This window comes from Tenrec ecaudatus, chromosome 1, assembly GCF_050624435.1.
Source record: "Tenrec ecaudatus isolate mTenEca1 chromosome 1, mTenEca1.hap1, whole genome shotgun sequence".
Lineage (NCBI taxonomy): Eukaryota > Metazoa > Chordata > Mammalia > Afrosoricida > Tenrecidae > Tenrec > Tenrec ecaudatus.
In genome coordinates this window covers 194,672,997-194,692,636 of record NC_134530.1, presented here as the reverse complement: position 1 = coordinate 194,692,636, position 19,640 = coordinate 194,672,997, and the positions used below count along the sequence as shown (strand labels likewise).

Below are 19,640 nucleotides of genomic sequence, written 5' to 3'. Positions count from 1 at the left end.
CGAGAGGTAAAGGAGATGAGAGAAAGACCAAAGATGAGAGAAGGAAGACACCAAGCAACGGCGGAGCAGAAGCTCAGAGGAGACGAGAACCTTCCTCAGGACCTACAGAAAGGAAGCCTTTCCCTGGAGTCAGTGCTGTGAATTAGGCTGTCTTCCCTCCTAACAGGAGCGCTAGGGTGTTAAGCATTGGGCTGCAAGGTCAGCAGTTCAAACCCACCAGTAGCTCCAAGAGAACAAGACGGGGCTTCCTGCTCCCATAATGATTTGAGTCTCAGAAACACTGGGTGGGGGTGGGGGGCAGTTCTCGTCTGTCCTGTACAGCCAGGCGGCTTGATGGCAGCAGGCCAGTAGTCTCCCCAACGGTGAGAAAATAAATGTGCTGGTAAAAGCCATCCACCTAGGCAATGTCCTTTAAGCAGCACTAGACAAGTAGGACAGCGCCTGTCTCCTGTCCCGTCACCCTGTGACTCCGCTCCAGCATACAGCACAATCGCCTCCTTCTTCTTGTGCCACACACCCATCTGGCTCCTCCACAGGTACACATTGCATTTGCTCTGTAGTTGCTTCCAAAACGCTCCCTTGGCTGTGACGGTACAGCGATGACAGATGTGAAGTCAGCCGCTCAGAACAGGAGCGATGGCGCGAAGTCCACGGTGCTCTGTCTCCCCCGCAGCACCTGTCGTGGTGCGCCGGCAACATGACTCCGACTCACAGCAGCCCTCTCTGTAAGACGGAGTCGCACTGTCCCACAGCAGACTGGCAGGCCTTTTCTCCCAAGCCCCTCCGGTGGATCTGATCCATCGACCTTTCGGTTACAGTCAAGGACTTTAACTAGGGCCCCTTCACAGCACCTGAGTCCTTGTGATCATCCCTATCCCACTGTGAATGAAGCATTGCCGGTGAGCAGGTCTCCAGCATGATTACTATTTCAGTCGAATCACTTCAAATGGCTGCTAGTTGATCATCTTTGACTTCTTTGAAAACCATGGTAACTTCATATGATGGCTTCAAATCTTCCAGTCTCCCTTCAACAATTAGGATATTGGATCTCTCCCTATCACTTCACTTAATGAGCTGAACTGTACGCTTTACAGCTTGTTCTTCCATGAGGTCAGCCAAAGGCTTCTTTGCTTGTCACCTCTCAGGTCTGATGCAGAGCTCACTATGTTTCTAAATGAGGTCCCTTAGGAGCCCGCTGGCATAGCGGGTTCTGAACTGAGCTGCTACCTGCAAGGTGAGAAATTCAAACCCCCCAGGAGCTACCTATGAAAAAGATGAGGCGTTCTGCTGCTATAAAGATGGACAGTCTTGGAAGGCCGCAGGGGAAGTTCTGCCCTGAATGCAGGGTTACTAGGAGTCAGAATGGACTCAATATCAGTGAAAAGTGAGTGATGCCCCTTTTTAGGCCACAGAGTGTATTTATCAAAGTTTGTGAAAAGCACCGACTTGTAAGATAGTGAAGAACATTCAGTCCCTCATTCGCCCATCGGGGTAGCTTCTATCAGGTGACTACTGAGCCTGTAAGGAACCCAGGCGGGGCTGTTGGGGAAGCGTCGGGCTGCTAACCTCAAGCTTAGCAGTTCCAACCCCCAGCTGCTCCTCAGGAGACAGAGGACGCTGTTGGCTCCTGTAAGGATTTATAGCCCCAGAAATAATAAACTGGGTCACTATGAGTTGGAATCAACTCAATGGCAGTGGGTCTTTTGTTTGTTTGTTTACTATGTATAAGTAATGATGAGGCAATGTCAGGAAGAAAAAAACAAGAGATGCCAATTCTTGTCTCCAGCAGCACGTAGTACTGTTGGGGAACTGCAACACCCACCGTAAGTAAATACATGCACATGGCACTTATACATTTAAAAAAACAAATGCACAAGCAGGAGGTGCTGCAACAAAGGGATGGCGGGGTGCTCAGGCAGCTCAGAGAGAGAGCTTGCTCATGCTCATATGCAAGGACACAGAAACGCCACGCAGGAGGGGACCTATCCCTTGGGCCTTTGAAAGAGCCCCCAGGGCAGCAGAATCTTAACCACAATCATGAGCCATAAAAAGCCAAGCCCACTGCCACTGGATTGATTCTGGCTCACAGGGACGGTAGGAGACCCCGTAGAACTTCTCCCATACAACTTTCAAAGAGGCACATCTTTCCAGAAGCGATGTCCTCATCTTTCCCCGCTGAACCACTGGGGGTCGGCACCACCCACCTTTGGGTTAGCCTGTCACTTACTTTCAGAGCGCTGGAGTTCCCCCGACTCCAACCATTAGAATTGTGTTCATTCTGTGCTCTCCCACAACAAACAAGAGTTTGTAGATGCATCGAACACATTTTTTATGGTTTCATTTTTTTTAGTAATCATTTTATTGGGGGCTCATACAACTCTTATCACACTCCATCCATCCATCCATTGTGTAAAGCACATTTGTACGACATTTGTGTAGGAGAGTGCATCTGTAAACTCACTGAAAAATTTCAATGATTTAGAAAGGTGTCCACTTAAATTTTGTTAAAAATTTGCTTTGAGACCTGAACAATAGTTTTTTTAATGGGGAAAATGTTAACTTTTAAAGCAATCTGAGGATGCTAATACAAATATATTATTGAGAGAAATTGACTTCAGTCACCTACTGATAGCTGAGAGATGATTGAACATAACTGGTTTGGAATAAATCTATCCATCTATGCACTAGAGACAAAGCAGCAGTATTTTTTATTTGCACTTGCAGGACAATATGAACTACTGTCTAGTACTACATCATTCTTATAGCAGTTGCTATGCTTCAGCCAATTGTTACAGTCACTGTGTCACCCCATCTTGTGAATGTGCGCCCTTTTTATTGGCTTTTTGCTGACGCTCTGCCAAATGGGATGCTCCTCCGCGTAGCACAAGTTAGCTCATCTAATCACACTATCATTCTCATGAATAGGTGTTTTCCCTTACTATATGCTTATAGCTGAAATAAATCTCAGTAAATTCAAAAAAAGAATTGCACTTATTTGCTGAGTACTACAATGTGTTATCAGGAGCCCTGGTGGCATAGTGGTTACTCGGTGGACTCCAATCCCCAGCGTTGTTGGTTTGAAACTACCAGCTAATTCGAGGGAGACAGATGGGGCTCTCTACTCCTGTTAAACTCTTGGAAACGCACAGGGGCAGCCCTACCCTGCTGCAGAGTTGGAATAGACTTAATGGCAGTGAGTTTGTTTTTTTTTAACCACATGGGTAAGGAGCCCTGGTGGTGCTGCTAACTACAAGGTTGATGGTTCAAAACCACCAGCCATTCCAAAGGCGACAGATGAGGCTCCCTGCTCCTGTAAAGATTTGCAGCCTTGGAAATCCTAGAAAGGGTTGCTAAAAAGGAGGTTGCCAGGCCTGTCTCCTGAGGCTCCTCTGGGTAGATTGACCCTCTACCCTTTCCATTCGTAGCTGAGTGCATTAACCATTTGGATCACGTCAACATGAATTTCACTTACTCCTCACAACAGCACTTTGATGTGGGTCTCATAATCCAATTTCACAGATAGAATGTCCATGAGATATTGTAATTGCCCCAAAATCATCCTCAGAACTCATCACAAGCATTTCAGTCCGCAAAGTGATAACTTTAATTTTGAATACTTTAAAGCAGCGGTTCTCAACCAGTGGATCACCACCCCTTTGGGGGTCAAACAACCCTTTCACAGGGATCACCCGATTCGTAATAGTCGCAACATTGCAGTTATGAAGTAGCAATGAAAATAGTTTTATGGTTGGGGTACCACCACATGAGGAACTGTATTAAAGGGTCACGGCATTAGGTAGGTTGAGAACCACTGCTTTAAAGAGATGTCTCTCCAGAGATTTGCCCAATGTAATATGTCTACTGCTTTTTTGACTACTGCTTCCATGAGCACTGTAGATCTAACTACAACAGAATATTTTACAATTTCAATCTCTTCTCCATTTTTCATGATATTGTTTATCAGCCCAGTTATGCGGATTTTTGTTTTCTTCATGTTGAGGTATAATCTATGCTGAAGCCTTTATGTAGTCCTTGACCTTTCTCAGTAAAGTGCTTCAAGTCCTCGGTCCTCATTGCTTCCATTAAGTCAGGTGTGTCATCTGCATATTGCCAGTTGCTAATGTTGCTGATGTTAGGTGCCCCGGAGTCCCTTCTGACCCACAAGGACCCTATATACATCAGAAGGAAGCACGCCCGGTCCCGCCATCCTCACAGTGGTTCTCTTTGGTGAGCCCACGCTGCAGCCTGTGTGGCAATCCAGCTTGGGGGGTGGGGTGGGGGTTGTTCCCCTTTTGCACCGCCCCTCTGCTTTGTCAAAGCCCTCCCCCAGGGACTGGTCTCTCCCGATCACATGTCCAAAGTAGGTGAGACGAACGTTGCCTCTCAGGAGCATTCTGGCTCGACCTTTCCTAAGACAGATCTGCTTGTTCTTTGGGCGGACATGGTACTTTCAGCTTTCTTCTCCAGCACCATAGCTCAACTGCAGTGATTTTGTTCCTTTGGTCTTCCTTCTTCAATGTCCACCTTTCACATGCATATGAGGCAACTGAAAATGCCATGGCTTGGGTCAGAGGCACCTTAGTCCTCAAAGTAACATTCTTGCTTTTCCACCCGTTAAAGTGGTCTTATGCCGCAGACTTACCCAATGCGTTGTGTCTTTTGATCTTTTGATTGCTGCTTCCATGAGCATTGACTGTGGATCCAAGGAAGATCAAATCCTTGACAATGTCCATCTTTTTTCCACTCATCACGGTGCTACCCGTTTGTCCAGTCGTGTGGATTTTTGCTTTGTCCACGTTAAGTTGTGACCCATACTGAAGGCTGTAATCCTTGATCCTCATCGGCAAGTCCTCCTCACTTTCAGCAAGCAAGAATGGGTCGTCTGCATATCACAGGTTGTTAATATGCCTTCCCCTCATTCCGAAGCCGCATTGCTCAGATAAGCCAACTCCTCTGATGGCTTGCTCAGCATACCGATTGAATAAGTGCAGTAAGAGGATACAACCCTGACACACAGCTTCCCTGATTTTAAATCATGCAGTATCCCCTTGGACTGTTGCCACAGCTGCCTCTTGATCCGTGTACAGGTTCCACATGAGCAAACAAAATGCTCTGGAGTTCCCATTCTTCTCAAGGCTGGCCATAGTCTGTTATGTCCACACAGTCAAATGCCTTTACATCGTCAATAAAACACTACCTTTGAAAATGTTTTGCTTCTTTTCATTAGGTTTTCGGGATCTGATGGTATTTCAATGCTATTCAGAGAGTTTTCAGTGGCTATTGCCTCAGAAATAGGCAGCCTATTGCTTCTTCATAGTCTGTCCTTGGCCTGGAAGCTCTGCTGAAACCTGTTCACTCTGAGTGAGCCTGCTGGTATTTGAAACACCAGTGACATCGCTTTCAGCACCACAGCAACACACAAGCCACCGCACACAACAAGCACGCAGACAGGTGGTAGGGTTGCCAAAAATTCTCCTCTAATCCTGACGTGGAATTCCTCTGCATATAATTCAGCTCCTAGGATTATGTGTTCAGCGCACTGATTGGATAAGGACTGTGAAAGGATACGAACTTGAAACATAGCCTTCCTGATTTTTTTCCCTTCCTGATTTTATTTTTTTAATGTGTTTGTGTATAGTTTACATTTAATTCAAACTTTTTAGTCGTTAATTTTCTAGGGAAATATGGCAAATGAGAAATAGTAGATAATTCCATGGGGGAAAGTACCTTTAAAGCAGCTCAGGTGACAAACTAACCAGCTGATTTGAATGATCTGATCTTTTTTTTTTTTAATTGTTTTCTTTGGGGCGCATACAACTCTTATCACAATCCATACATACATCAATTGTGTAAAACACATCTGTACATTCATTGCCCTCATCATTTTCAAAATATTTGCTCTCCACTTAAGCCCCTGGCATCAGGTCCTCATTTTTTCCTCTCCCTCTCCGCTGCCCCTCCCTCATGAGCCCTGATAATTTTTAAATTATTATTTTGTCATATCTTGCCCTGTCCAACGTCTCCCTTCACCCCCTTTTCTGTTGTCCATCCCCCAGGAAGGAGGTCACATGTAGATCCTTGTAATCAGTTCCTTCTTTCCAACCCACTCTCCTTCTACCCTCCCAGTATTGCCATTCACAGCACTGGTCCTAAAGGGATCATCACCCTGGATTCCCTGTGTTTCTGGTTCCTACCTGTACCAGTGTACATCCTCTGATCTAGCCAGACTTTTAAGGTAGAATTTGGATCATGATAGTGTGCGTGTGTGTGTGTGTATGTGTGTGTGTGTGTGTGTGTGTGTGTGTGTGTATGGGGGGTGGGTTAGGAAGCATTTAGGAACTAGAGGAAAGTAGTAGTTTTCATCGTTGCTACATGGACACGGCACCTTGACTGGCTTGTCTCCTCCCCCAGACCCTTCTGCAAGGGGATTTCCAGTGGCCCACAAATGGGCTTTGGGTCTCGACTCTGCACTTCCCCGCTCATTCACTTTGGTAAGATTTTTTTGTTCTGATTATGCCTTATATTTGATCCCTTCGACACCTCGTGATCACACAGGCTGTTGTGCTTCTTCCATGTGGGCTTTGTTGCTTCTGAGCTAGATGGCTGTTTGTTTACCCTCAAGCTTTTAAGACCCCAGATGCTATACCTTTTGATAGCCAGGCACCATCAGCTTTCTTCACCACATTTGCTTATTCACCCACTATGTCTTCAGCAGTTGTGTCAGGAAGGTGAGCATCATAGAATGCCAATTTAATAGAACAAACTATTCTTGCATTGAGGGAGGACTTGAGTGGAGGCCCAATGTCCTTCTGCTACCTTAATACTAAACCTATAAATATATGCACATAGATCTATCTCCCCATCCTTATATATAAATATATTTGCATATGTACATGTCTTCATCTAGAACTGTATAAATCTCCTTTGCCTCTCAGATCTTTCCTCTATTTCCCTGGACTTTTCTCCTGTCCCATTATCATGCTCCATCCCCACCTGGGTTTCAGCAATTCCTCTTGGCTACGTTACCCTTGGTCATGCCCTTCCAGGTCTCCCACACCCTCCTCACCACCAATTTGGATCATTTGTTGTTCCCTTATTCCTGGGTTTGTTAACACCACTTCCTTTTCCTCCACCTCCCCCTCTCCCATGTCCCCCCGGGAACTGTTGGTCCCGTTGTTTTCTCCTCCAGATTGTTCATCCAACCTATCTTATTTAGACAGACCTGCAGAAATAATAACATGCACAAAAACAAGACAGAGCAAAACCAAGCAACAATATACAACAAAACAACAACAATAAACCACTGACAAAGAACAAAACACAACAAGAAAGAAAAGCTTGTAGTTAGTTCAAGGACCGTTTGTTGGCCTTTAGGAGTGTTTTCCAGTCCAGTCTGTTGGGGCACCATGCCCTGGCCCCAAAGTCCACCTTCAGCATTCCCTGGGGACCTTGCTGCTCCATTCCCTTGCTGTTCCGCGCATTCCCCAGTGTTTTGCCTCGGTGTGGCGGGACCAGATTGGGCGTAATTCCCACATTGTGTCTCCAGTGCTGACCCCCGCAGGGCCATGGGTCAGTGAGGGACGTTATGTCTCAGAGTGGGGTTGGCCATGTAGTCCTCTCTGTGGACTGGCTGCTCTAATTGGGGTCATCGTCCTCAGGGCCTGGTGGGCCCTTCCTGATTTTAGACCACACAGTACACCCTTATTTAGGACAACTGCTTCTAAGTGTATGTACAAGTTACAAATGAGCATAATTAAGGTTTCTGGAATTACCATTCTTTACAATAGTATCCATAATTAATTATGATCCACATAGTCAAATGCCTTTGCATCCTCCATAAAACACAAGTAAACTTTTTTCTGGTATTCTCTGCTTTCAGCCAGGATGCATCTGACATTAGCAATGATAGTCCTTGTTTTATATTCGCTTCTGAAGTCAACATGAATTTTCAGCCATTTCCTATGAACTTCTGTAACTGTTTTAGAATTATCTTCAGCAAAACTTTACTTGCATATGATATCGTTCAATAATTCCCACAGCCTGATGGGTCACTTGTGTGGGGAATGGACACGAATTTGGAATTCTTCAAGGTGGCTGGCCAGGTAACTGGTGAGTAGCTGCAGCGTTGCATCCAGTGGCTGAAACATCTGTTAGCATCCTTTCAACTCCTGGAGCCTGCATTCCACCAGCGCATTCAGCGCAACTCGAGCCTCCTCCTTCAGTACCATCGGCTCTTCCTGCTATGCTTATGCCACCCCTGAAATGGATGAGCCCATTCCTTTCGGTACAGACTCTGTGTTCCTTCCATTTTTCTTTCATGCTTCCTGTGTCATTCAGTGTCTCGCCCATGTAACCCTGGGCTTGCATCTTGCAGTTCTTCCAGCTTGAGACATGCAGAGCGTGTTCTTTCCTTTGGTCTTCCAACTCCAAGTCTTTGCTTGTCTTCTTGAGCTGCCCTTTGAAACCTTTTGTTCTCTTCTTTTATCTCATCGTTTGCTCTTTCTACTCTACATTCCAGAGCATCCGTTTTTGTCTTTGCTTTCTTTCCTTTTTTAAAACACTGACCTTTTCCTTTCTCCATGTATGATGCCCTTGATGACACCCACAGCTCAGTTGGTCTTTGGTCACTGGTGCTCAAGGCACCAAATATCTTCTTGAGAAGGACTCTACATTGCAGTGGACTGTGTTTTCCTTCAGCTCCCACTTGCACTTGCATGTGAACACTTGGTTTGTTCTGCAGTCGGCCCCTCCTCTTTCTGCCTGATGCTGCTGCTCTTCCCATCATGCTTTTGGCAGATGCTGTCCTTTACAGCCCATCTGGCTCGCTCCAAGTATATAGTCTCCATTTACATGGTTAGAAAAGGGACTGACATTTTGTTTTTGTTTTTCAAATCATTTTATTGGGGGCTCTTACAGCTCTTATCACAATCCATACATTTATCCATTGTGTCAAGCACATTTGTCCATATGTTGCCATTATTTTCAAAACATTTTCTTCCTACTTGAGTCCTTGGTATCAGTTCATTTCCCCCCCTCCCCCACCTTCCCTCTCTCATGAACCTTTGGTAATTTATAAATTTTTTTCATGTCTTCCACCGACTGCTGTCTCCCTTCACCATTTTTCTGTTGTCTGTCCCCTGGGAGGGGGTTTATGTCAGTCATTGTGATGGGTTCCTCCTCTCCTGCCCCCCCTTCCCCTTGTCCTCCTGGTATTGCTACTCTCATATCCTGAGTGGTTTACCTGTCCTGGATTCCCTGTGTTTAGAACTGTTATCTGTACCAGTGTACATGTTTTGGTCTAGCTGGATTTTGTAAGGTAAAATTGGGGTCATGATAGTTGGGTGGGGGTGGAGGAAGCATTAAAGAATGAAAGGAAAGTTGTAAATTTTATTGGAGCTATATTACGCCCTGACTGGCTTGTCTCTTCCTTGTGACCCTTCTGTGAGGGGATGTCCAATTGTCACAGATGGGCTTTGGATCTCTGCTCTATGCTCCCCTTCATTCACATTGATATGATTTTTTGTTCTGGGTCTTTGATGCCTGATACCTGATCCCATTGACACCTCATAATCACACAGACTGGTGTGCTTCTTCCATGTGGGCTGTGTTGCTTCTCAGCTAGATGGCTCCTTGTTTATCTGTAAGCCTTCAAGACTCCAGATGCTGTATCTCTTAATAGCAAGGCACCATCAGCTTTCTTTACCACATTTGCTTATGTATCCATTTTTGTCTTCAGCCATCGTGTCAGGAATGTGAGCATCACAGAATGCCGGATTATTAGAACAAAGTGTTCTTGCATTGAGGGAGTACTTAGGTAGGACCCAATGTTTGTCTGCTACCTTAATACTTAACATATAAATATATGTTCATAAATCGATTTCTCTATCATTATATATAAATATACTTACATGCGTACATGCCTGTATTTAGACCTCTATAAATGCCCTTTGCCTCCTAGTTCTTGCTTTTATTTCAATGAATAACTCATTAGTCTTGCAAGTTTTTATCATGCCACTTCTGGCATCTAAAGCCATGTTTTCCAACTAACTATCCTTCTTTATTTCCAACCTTTACATTCCAATTATCAATAATTACCAATGCATCTTGGTTGTGTGTTTGATCCATTTCAGAGGGTAGAATTTGGTTTTAAAAAATCTTCAGTTTCGGTATTAGTAGTTGGTGCACAATATTCAGTCACAGTCATATTAATGTGTCTTCCTCGTATGCATATGGATATTATCCTATCACTGACCTCCCTGGACTTCGGGAGGGATCCTGAAATACTCTTGTTGACAGTGAACGTGATGCCATTCCTCTTCAACTTGTCCTTCCTGTGGTCAGATGCAGTCCTTTTCAGCTCTATGATGCTTAGGACATCGGTTTTTATGCATTCCATTTCATTTTTGACAATTTCCAAATTTCCAAACTTCATACTCCAGATAGTCAATGCTCTAACTATGAATAGGTGTTTGAAGCTGTTTCCTCTCATTCTGAGTCATATTCTTGAAAAGTGGTCCAGAGTAAATATATATTTGGATGCCCAAAAGAATGTCCTTTGTCATCTGTCTCAATTTGGATTTTCCAAAATCAAAGTATTCAAGCAGTCATGTGTTTGATCCTCTCTCCGATTTTTGGCAATCCTCCAGAGCAAGAGGAGTGCAGTCAATGGAAGTTAAGTGAGAATAGACATTCCAAGTAGTGAGACGAAAAAAAATCTACCAATTAGTGCAGACTCTCAGATTTAAATGCATTCAATGTCAATCAAGAAGGCAGTCTTAAGAGAGTGAAATATTATTTTGGAGAAATTTCTACTATATCTACCATGGCAACATCTCCATGGAAACAGACCAAAGGCATTGCCAGGGCTACTCATTCTACAGCAAATGCCAACATTGCTTGCGTTAACTCTTTGAACTCAAGGTCTCTAATCTGCAAGCCTGTCTTTTAACACTAGCCCAGTTTGCAGGCTAAAGAAGCACTTAGCCATCGTCAGTCCTTGTCTGGGAAGGACTCTACCATTCCTGAAGCAGATTGACATGCAGGCTGATTCGTCCACAAAATCCCAAGGACCAGCAACAGACTGCCCTTCGCTATTTCAAGATGAAACACAAAGCACCTATGGCTGTGTGAGAGAAATCCCATGCATGCCCCCGACTGACTACATTCACCCACATCACCGGTTCAGTTGCACTCGGGCTAAAAAGAACAAGATGAGTTGCACAAACATGCAGCAGGGCCACCGCTCCACCCCAAATAAATTCTCTAACTACAATAAACCACAGAGAACCTTCAATTCCTTATGGACATAATTATAGAAGACACATTCACTCAGTAAGCATTTGTCAGTATCTTAAGGAGCCCTGATAGCATAATGGTCATGCTTGGGCTGCAATTCACAAGGTCAGCAGTTGGAAACCACCAGCCACTCTGCAGGAGAAAGATGGGGCTTTCTAAACGTCTACAGAGTTAAATCTCAGAAACTCACTAGGGCAGGGTAGACCCTGCCCTGTAGGGTTACTATAAATTGGCATCGACTCAAAGGTATTGAGTTCGCTTTTTTTTAAATCAACGTATACAAGGAAGAGTCCTGGTAGAGTAGTGATCTATGAATTGAGCTCCTAACCACAAAGTCAGCAGTTAGAATCCATCAATGGCTCCATAGGAGAAAGATGAGGCTATCTATTTCTGTCAAGATTTAAAGTATTAGAAACTCAAAGGGGCAGTTCTACTGTGTCACTATGTCAGAATTGAGTTAATGGCATTGGGTTAGATTTAGGGTTTTTATTATACACAGGAAATAGTCTTTACCTAAGATGGTCCTCTAAAGAGACCTCAATGAAAGAACTCTTTGAAGAGATATGGTCAAGTTTAAGGAACTAAGAGATAATGAGGCATCGAGACAGCAGCACTTGTGGGAATCTGATACCACCTGTAGGTCTGAAGAGATACGAGTAGCAAACTGGAGTTAGAATGTGAAGGGGACCTTCAGGGAAGCTACACTGTGAAGGGGCCCAGCAACTTCCAGAAACAGTAAAGAGAGGAAAGAGCAAGAAAGTCATGTACCAACCTCCCTTTCCTCCCTGCTCTCTGATCTCCTCTCTCCTATCGGCTGAACCTAAACAGATCAGCCAGCATGAGAAACTTGGTGAAGCATTTTTTAGAGTCAGCCCACCGGGCATAGATCAAGACAGAGAATGGCAGAGGGGTCTGGAGGAGAAGTACTGTTCCTATATGACTTTAACCCGCCCTTTACAACACATGAATCCCATCTCTCATTGCACCAGTCACCTGAGTTCCCATTCAGAGGCACCGTGACATTGTGGAAAAGGTATCGACCAGCGGTTCTCAACCTGTGGGACGTGACCCCTTTGGAGGTCGAACAACCCTTTCACAGGGGTCGCCCGATTCATAACAGTAGCAAAATTACAGTTATGAAGCAGCAACAAAAATAATGTTATGATTCGGTAGTGGGGGGGGGGGTTCACCACAACATGAGGAACTGTATGAAAGGGTTGCAGCATGAGGAAGGTTGAGAACCACTGGCAGAGATGGAAGGCCAGGACACCTGGGTCCTACTTCAGGGTGATGTGGACCCTATCAATCCCTCTAGACCTAGGTTTCCTCATCTGTCAATGAGGATATTTTCCTAACCTATCACAAAAGATTAATGAGACCCTTACATGATAGAATATAATTAAGGACTATTGTTACATTACAGGGTCCTGGTGGCACCATGTGTTACAAGTTGGACTGCTAATTGCAAAAGTTGGGGTTCAAGTCCACAGGCTGCTCCGTGGGAGAAAGATGAGACTATGTGTTTCTGTAAAGAATGACCACATTGGAAAAGTGGTAGAGCAGTTCTACTCTCCCCTCTACGATCACTAGGAGTCAGAATTAACTCCAGGGTAGTGGATTTTTTTGAGGGGGGGGGGCCAGAAGGGGGTAGATTTGGTTGTCATATTTTTATAGGGAATTCCTTGAGAATTATAAACCAAACCAAACCCACTGCCATCAAGTCTATTCCAAGTCATTTCAACCCTACTGGGCAGAGCAGAACGACTCCATAGGGTTTCTAAGACGATAAATCTTTACAAGAGCAGACAGCCTCATCTTTCTCCCACAGAGCAGCTGGTGGGTTTGAACCACCAACCTTGCAGTTAACAACCCAGTGCTTACCTCACTGTACCACCAGGGCACCTCTGAAGATCATTCTGGTGCTGACAGCCTCTGGACCTTCTCAAATATTGGGGCAACAGAAGTATTCATCTCCCCAGAATATGGGCACCTCCGTCAACAATGAAACCTTCCTCTTTCTACTTGATGGATATTTGTTACAGCCAGTAAACTAGTTCCAGGCCATGGCTTTATCTCTCTTGCATCTTGTGTTACAGTTGGGACTTGTGGTGAAGAGGACAAGGATAAATAAGCCTGAACAATGTGAATAATGAATCTCCACCCCCTGCCCCCCAACTCTGCTTCAATGCCCTGGAAACTTTGGCCACAACCTTCTGAGAGCCATGAAGCCAGATGAGAGACGAAAAGAAAGTAAAAGAAAGGCTATGAGCAGACAACCAGCAGAGTGGTGCTCGGAGGGGAAGTGGAGGTTGTGTGGTAGGGTTTTTCCCAGAATGGCTCTCACCGCTCAGAAGGCGAGTTGACATCGAAGTCCTTCAGTCATGAACTAAGACATTGTTCTGCTAGCCCTTCGCTCTGACCAGTCTCTAGCTCAGGAAATACACGTTTCTGGCCCTGGCTGCTTCATTACTTCACCACAAGTTTTAGGAAGGAGCACTGTTCCCGAGGCTGCGTCAGCTTGGAGGGAGGGACAAAGAGAATGGGGGATACTCACGAGCATTGCTGTGCGTCACCATTAACACAGCGACGAGAGATAAGAGGAGCCCCATCAGTCTCTCAAAGCTCCTCTTTCCGGACTCTCTTAACTCAAACACTGACAGGTCTGCGTCCAACCTTTCCAGAGCCTACGCTCCACCCAGCCAGTGACGTAGTAATACCCCGGGCCCTCTTCCAATAAGAACAGGGGGACATAAGTGTCATCAGTTGCTAAGTGAACACAGAGACAAAATGAACATGCTGCTGCCTTCCAGGGTAACTTTCAACCCTTTGTTGGTCTCAAGTACTGTGTGTGTGTGTGTGTGTGTGCGCGCGCACACGCATGTGCGCGCTTACCTGGTCCCTTCTCCCAACTTACAAGTATTTGTGGAGCGCGGTTATATGCAGGGCCCAGGAAACACAAAGATTACTAATACCCAGTCCCTCGGGAGCTAGAGTAGCTGCCCCTGTTTCCTCCTTGGACCTTAGATTTTGCCCACTGGCCAGTGAGAAAGATTCATACCAAGGTCCCAGGACTTACTTCCTGCGGTGCTGTAGTGCCTGCGTGTGCTATGCATGGACACGCAGCCCATCTGTGCAGCAGTCCATACCTCCCACCAGGGGACACACACGTCCTCTGACTGTGCTGCGCTCTTTTAGGTCTGTCTCTCCTGCTGCTCCAGCACTGGAACACACTGAGCTCAACAAAACAAAACAAGATGCAACAGAAAGTTTTTGAACAAGGGAAGGAAGACAAGAAGAAAGCTTAAGAAAAGATTCTGAGAGGTAGCCACTTGGCTAGTGTAATCGTCCGTAGATAAAGCTGCGGCTGTGGCAGTGCTGTCATCAGGAGCCATGACAAGTAGGAAATCGTGCCTAAGCTTGTTCGAGTGGCTGGTGAGCAGACAGGGTCGGGGAAAAAGGAAGAGAGACGAACAAGCTGAGTGGAGGCGAGGCAGGCAAACTTAACTTGGGGGCAGGGACTTAAGCTTGCATTCTAGCCACTTGACCTTGGGCAGAATCCCAAACTATAGAACTCTTGTGCAACAAAGAACTTGGGTTGGCCTTTGTCTCTGGCTTCTGAAAATAACCCTCTGGAAATCTCCAGAAATCAAGGAGCCCTTTTGTTTTCTAGAACAACCAGACAACAGTGAGACATGTGTACATGAGGAGGGGTAGATATGCTCGGGCCTGGCAGCAAACCTCAGAGAGAGGCACGAGAGAGGCCACCAAACATATGTCGAGTCTAACATTATTCTGCTGTGTTGTTTACTGTTGAGAATAGACAAAGCAAAAGTAAACACCATGTAGTTTTCTACAAGTACAATCCGGTGACACTGATTATATTCCTGGAGTGGTCCCGCCAGTCTCACCCTCCTTTTCTGAGTTCTTCCTTCTTGGTAGCTTGAACCCGCTGCCCCTAAGCTTCCTATTGAATACTCGGGGGGTGGGGGGTGCTGTCCCTCTGAGCCCATTTGGATAGCTCTTTTAAAGACTAAAACAAAAAAAAAGAGTATAGTACTCAAGGCAGATATTCTTAACCAGTGCTTTAGGCTAAAAAAATCTTAAATATAATGTAAGGAGAATGTTTATTTCTACAGGACAAATCTTGTATTATTTTTTTCATATTCCTATTTTTTATTTAAATCATTTTATTGGGGGCTCATACAACTCTTATCACAATCCATCCATCCATCCATCCATTGTGTCTTCACATTTGTACATTTGTTGCCCTCATCATTCTCAAAGCATTTGCTTTCCATTTGAGCCCTTGGAATCAGCTCCTCATTTTTCCCCTCCCTCCCTGCTCCCCTCTCCCTCATGAGCCCTTGGCAATTTATAAATTATTATTATTTTATCGTATCTTATACTGACCGACGTCTCCCTTCACCCACTTTACTGTTGCCCATCCTCCAGGGAGGAGATTACATGTAGATCCTTGTAATTGGTCCCCCCTTTCTACCCCACCACTCTCACTACTGGTCCTGGGGGGTTCATCTGTCCTGGATTCCCCGTGTTTCCAGTTCCTGGCTGTACCAGTGTACATCCTCTGGGCTAGCCAGGTTTGTAAGGTAAAATTGGGATCATGATAGTTGGGGGGAAGCATTTATGAACGAGAGGAAAGTTGTGTGTTTCATAGATGCTACACTGCACCCTGAGTGACTCCCCTCCTCCCAGGACAAAGATTTTAAAAAGACACATCTGGAGAGGGGAGCTCAAGGTCAAAATGGCGGCTAAGAAGGAGAGTTAATGGGAAGAGAAAGCAAACTATTACAGAAACATGATTGCTGGCAGACCAATACAGCACAGATGCAGGCAGGACTATAGAAATGGGACTGGCGACCACGTGAGGCTGTGGCCACGCTGGGGAAATGGTGGCTTCTGGGGAGAGCCGGCCTGCGGGCAGCAGGGGCGGCATGGAGGAGGCGTTTATGACCTTTTATAGTGAGGTCAAACAAATAGAGAAGAGAGACTCGGTTTTAACATCCAAAAATCAGGTTGAAAGACTGACCAGTCCTGTCTCCTCCTACTTCAATTTGAACCCATCTGAGGTTCTTCAGACAGATCCTGAAGTGACAGAGGAAGAAATGAAAAAGAAATTTCGGCAGTTGTCGATATCGGTGGCTCCTGACAAAAACCAAGATGATGCTGACAGAGCACAAAAGGCTTCTGAAGCTGTGGACAAAGCTTACAAGTTGCTGCTGGATCAGGAACGAAAGAAGAGGGCCCTGGATGTAATTCAGGCAGGAGAAGAATACGTGGCACACTCTGTGAAAGAGCGAAAAGGGCAACTGCAGAAGGCAGCAAAGCTACAGTGTGGAGGAGGGTGACCGCGAGCTAGACAAGCGGTATATAAGCAGGCCAGGAAACTTTGCTGCACTGGAAATTAAGAGGAAAGAAAGAGGCCGAAGAGAGGCATGAAAGGGAACTCAAGAAAAAGCCAAACGCGAAAGGGAGTGGCAGAAAAACGTTGAGGGAAGCAGAGATGGCCGAGGGGACAGCGGGGAAATTTCCAAGCAAACACAAAGGGGAAGAAAGAGAAGAAAAACTGAACCTTCCTGAGACCACCCAAAGTCAAAATGGAGCAGCGGGAGTGACCACTGTTGGGGTCACGGCCACAGAAGCTTCCACCAGCTGACCCCTCCTGCTTGGAAGAAGGACTCAGTCTCTCTCCTGCCCCCCCCCCACACACACAGAACAGCACTTGTTTTTTAGTCCACTTTGTTTCAGTACACTTCAATATCAATCAGAATGATTCTTTTGTATATTGTCATGAGGGGCTCAGTTAAAAAACAAACAAACAAAAAAGACCTTCCCCACTCCCTGTTCCCTAGCAACCCAGGTAGGAAGATGCCGCCTGCCCTTGGGGCTCCTTCTGTCCCCAAGGCCTGGAACTTCATACTTTGTACTTTAGGGGATGGTGATGGCTAGAGACTTCATGTGGAGCTGATGGAGATCATCCGATTAAAGCTGTTGCAGTCACTCCTGCAGTCAGCGTGGACCACCGCAGGAAGCCCCTGCTCTTCAGGTGCTTGCTTCTGGGCGTGGTGTCCTCTGAAGCCTGAATCAGACAGGGGCAGCGGTGCGGGCAGGCAGACAGGGCAGCCCCCCAGTGCCCTGCCACCCCTGGGTGTTCGACATGTGCCCTCCTAACCTCGCTGACCCATCAGCGTGGCACGAGGCTCTGAGCCATCCAAACCCGTTCACGTTCCGAAGAACTAGCTGTCCTCAACCCAGTACCATCGTGTCCTAGCCCATCTGTGTGCCTTAGTAAACTTCTGGATGTGTAATACATTTTTATACCGCCCCCCACCCCAAAAAAAAAGAAATGGAACTGGCACCATGATGGGACACACATATTATGGTGGGCATAAGAGCTTACAGATGGGTCCAGGGCCTTCTGATGGAGGCAATCAGGGTATGACTCATAACTATGTGTATTAAGCAGTGCTCTCTAGAGAAACAAAAGCAGGACGCTTTATATATATATATATATGAATATGATTAGATAGATAGGTTTACACAGTGAGAAAGAATATAACAGCTAATTAATCCGCACAGTAGTACAGAGGGCTCAGTTCAACTCACTTTCATGGAACCGTTAGTATACAAACAGGAAGTCCTTTAACTCTTGTAGGCTGCCCTGTCCAAGGACAAGGAAGCAGACAGAGCAGTCTGCCCTCAGGCAAGGGAGGCAGAGTCTGCCGGAAGGCAGCAGACAGCAGGGTGGGTCAGCAACAGTCAGTAGCTCTGGAGCTTAGCAAAGCAGGCCTGGATGGAATCTTGAACTCAAGCGCGGTGACAGGATCCACCAGTCTCCAGCTCAAGCAATGTACACACCAGCAGCCTGGCAAAGCAGGTTTCTAAGACGCCTCAAGCTCTAGTGCAGCGGTTCTCAACCTGTGTGTGAGACGACCCTTTGGGGGTTGAACAACCCTTTCACAGGGGTTGCCTGATTCATAACAGTAGCCAAATTACAGTTATGAAGTAGCAACGAAAGTAATTTTATGGTTTAGGAACTGTATTAAAGGGTCGAGGCATTAGGAAGGTTGAGATCCACTGCTCCAGTGGCTTGGCTCAGCTCACAGTGTAGCACAGTTTGAGGCAGAGAACTAGCTAAAGCAGCAGCATGCTAGTCCAATCACCAAGGAGCAAGAGAGAAGGAATGCTGGCTATCTTTACTTCCATAGCCCTCCAAGCAAGCTGCGACCTGATTAAGCTCTGCCCACATGCTCCTATTGGCCCAGTTGACACAATAAACCTCCCTCACAATGAATGTCAGTATGGTAGTCTCCAGTGAGGACGCCCGAGACAAGTTTCCAAAGGAGATCAGCTGTCCTTGGACTGGTCAGGGAATGGACATAATGCCCTTTCTAATACACTCTGCCCGAGGGCAAGACAATGCACAATCCTGGTAAATGGTGAGAAGGACTCCAGTGGAGGCCTAATCAGTGTGGGGCCTCTGCACATGAATTTTGGGCTTTTACTATTGTCCATAGTCTTCTGCAAACCTGATGCTCAGAACTGAAGCCCTACTACTAGTTATGCTACACCAGTGTTTGGTTTTAAGAGGATTAAGGGTTTAAGGGTTATCTTGGAACAATAGTTTCATAGAGCTAGCCAGCCTCCATGGCTACAGAAAGTTTGAGTTTCATGAGAATTTTCCATTTTATTTTGCATTTCACCTGCTTTGGTCAATATTCTTGTAGAGACTTTGAAGAAGCATTCAGTAATGGTAGCCAGGTACCATATAGCTCTTCTGGTTTCATTGCAAGGGAGGCAGCTGTTCATGGAAGTAATTGGTCACGCATTCCATTCGGTCATACTCTCTGGAAGAAGGAGAGTGTCCATGTAAGGGAGACTGTGTGTCTGGGCACAGTGGAAGCCTCATGCTGGGACCTCTCCCAGATCTCATCTGACTCAGCTTTTCCCTTGTATTGTTTCCAATAAATAAATAACTCTAAGTAGAGGTAATAGTCTCCATGCCTTTTAAAAATTCCACACGAGAATCAGATGCATGATGATCCTTAACGATAAAGGTAGGGTGTTCCACATTCTCCTCAGTACTGCAATTAGGAACAGCTCAATCATACTCAACTGCATACTGGTTTCCTTCTGTGATGTGCTGAATAATGGGCCCCAAAAGATGTCCATGCTCTAATCTCCAAAACCTGTGAATACATCACCTTTGGTAAATAGGGTAAAAAATAGGGTGGGGGTGGGGTGTTCAGGTGTGATTATGGATTTTGAGATGGGGCCATTGGTTTATTGGGTTGCGTGTGTGTGTGGTCGTGTACTGTCAAGTTGAT

At 45.7% G+C, this 19,640-nt stretch overlaps 1 protein-coding gene and 1 pseudogene across 1 annotated transcript in view; one reads left to right on the top strand and one right to left on the bottom strand.

Annotated features, from left to right (window-relative positions):
* LOC142422865 (major histocompatibility complex class I-related gene protein) overlaps window positions 1-13,984 on the bottom strand; it is a 39,030-nt gene extending 25,046 nt beyond the window's left edge. The window contains exon 1 of the mRNA XM_075528097.1: window positions 13,850-13,984. Within this exon, the coding sequence (XP_075384212.1) occupies window positions 13,850-13,904 (55 nt within the window). The 5' untranslated portion in view covers window positions 13,905-13,984. The remainder of the gene's footprint in view (window positions 1-13,849) is intronic.
* A 2,218-nt stretch (window positions 13,985-16,202) lies between these two features.
* Window positions 16,203-16,928, top strand: LOC142437249 (dnaJ homolog subfamily C member 8 pseudogene; annotated as a pseudogene).
* The last annotated feature ends 2,712 nt before the right edge of the window (window positions 16,929-19,640 follow it).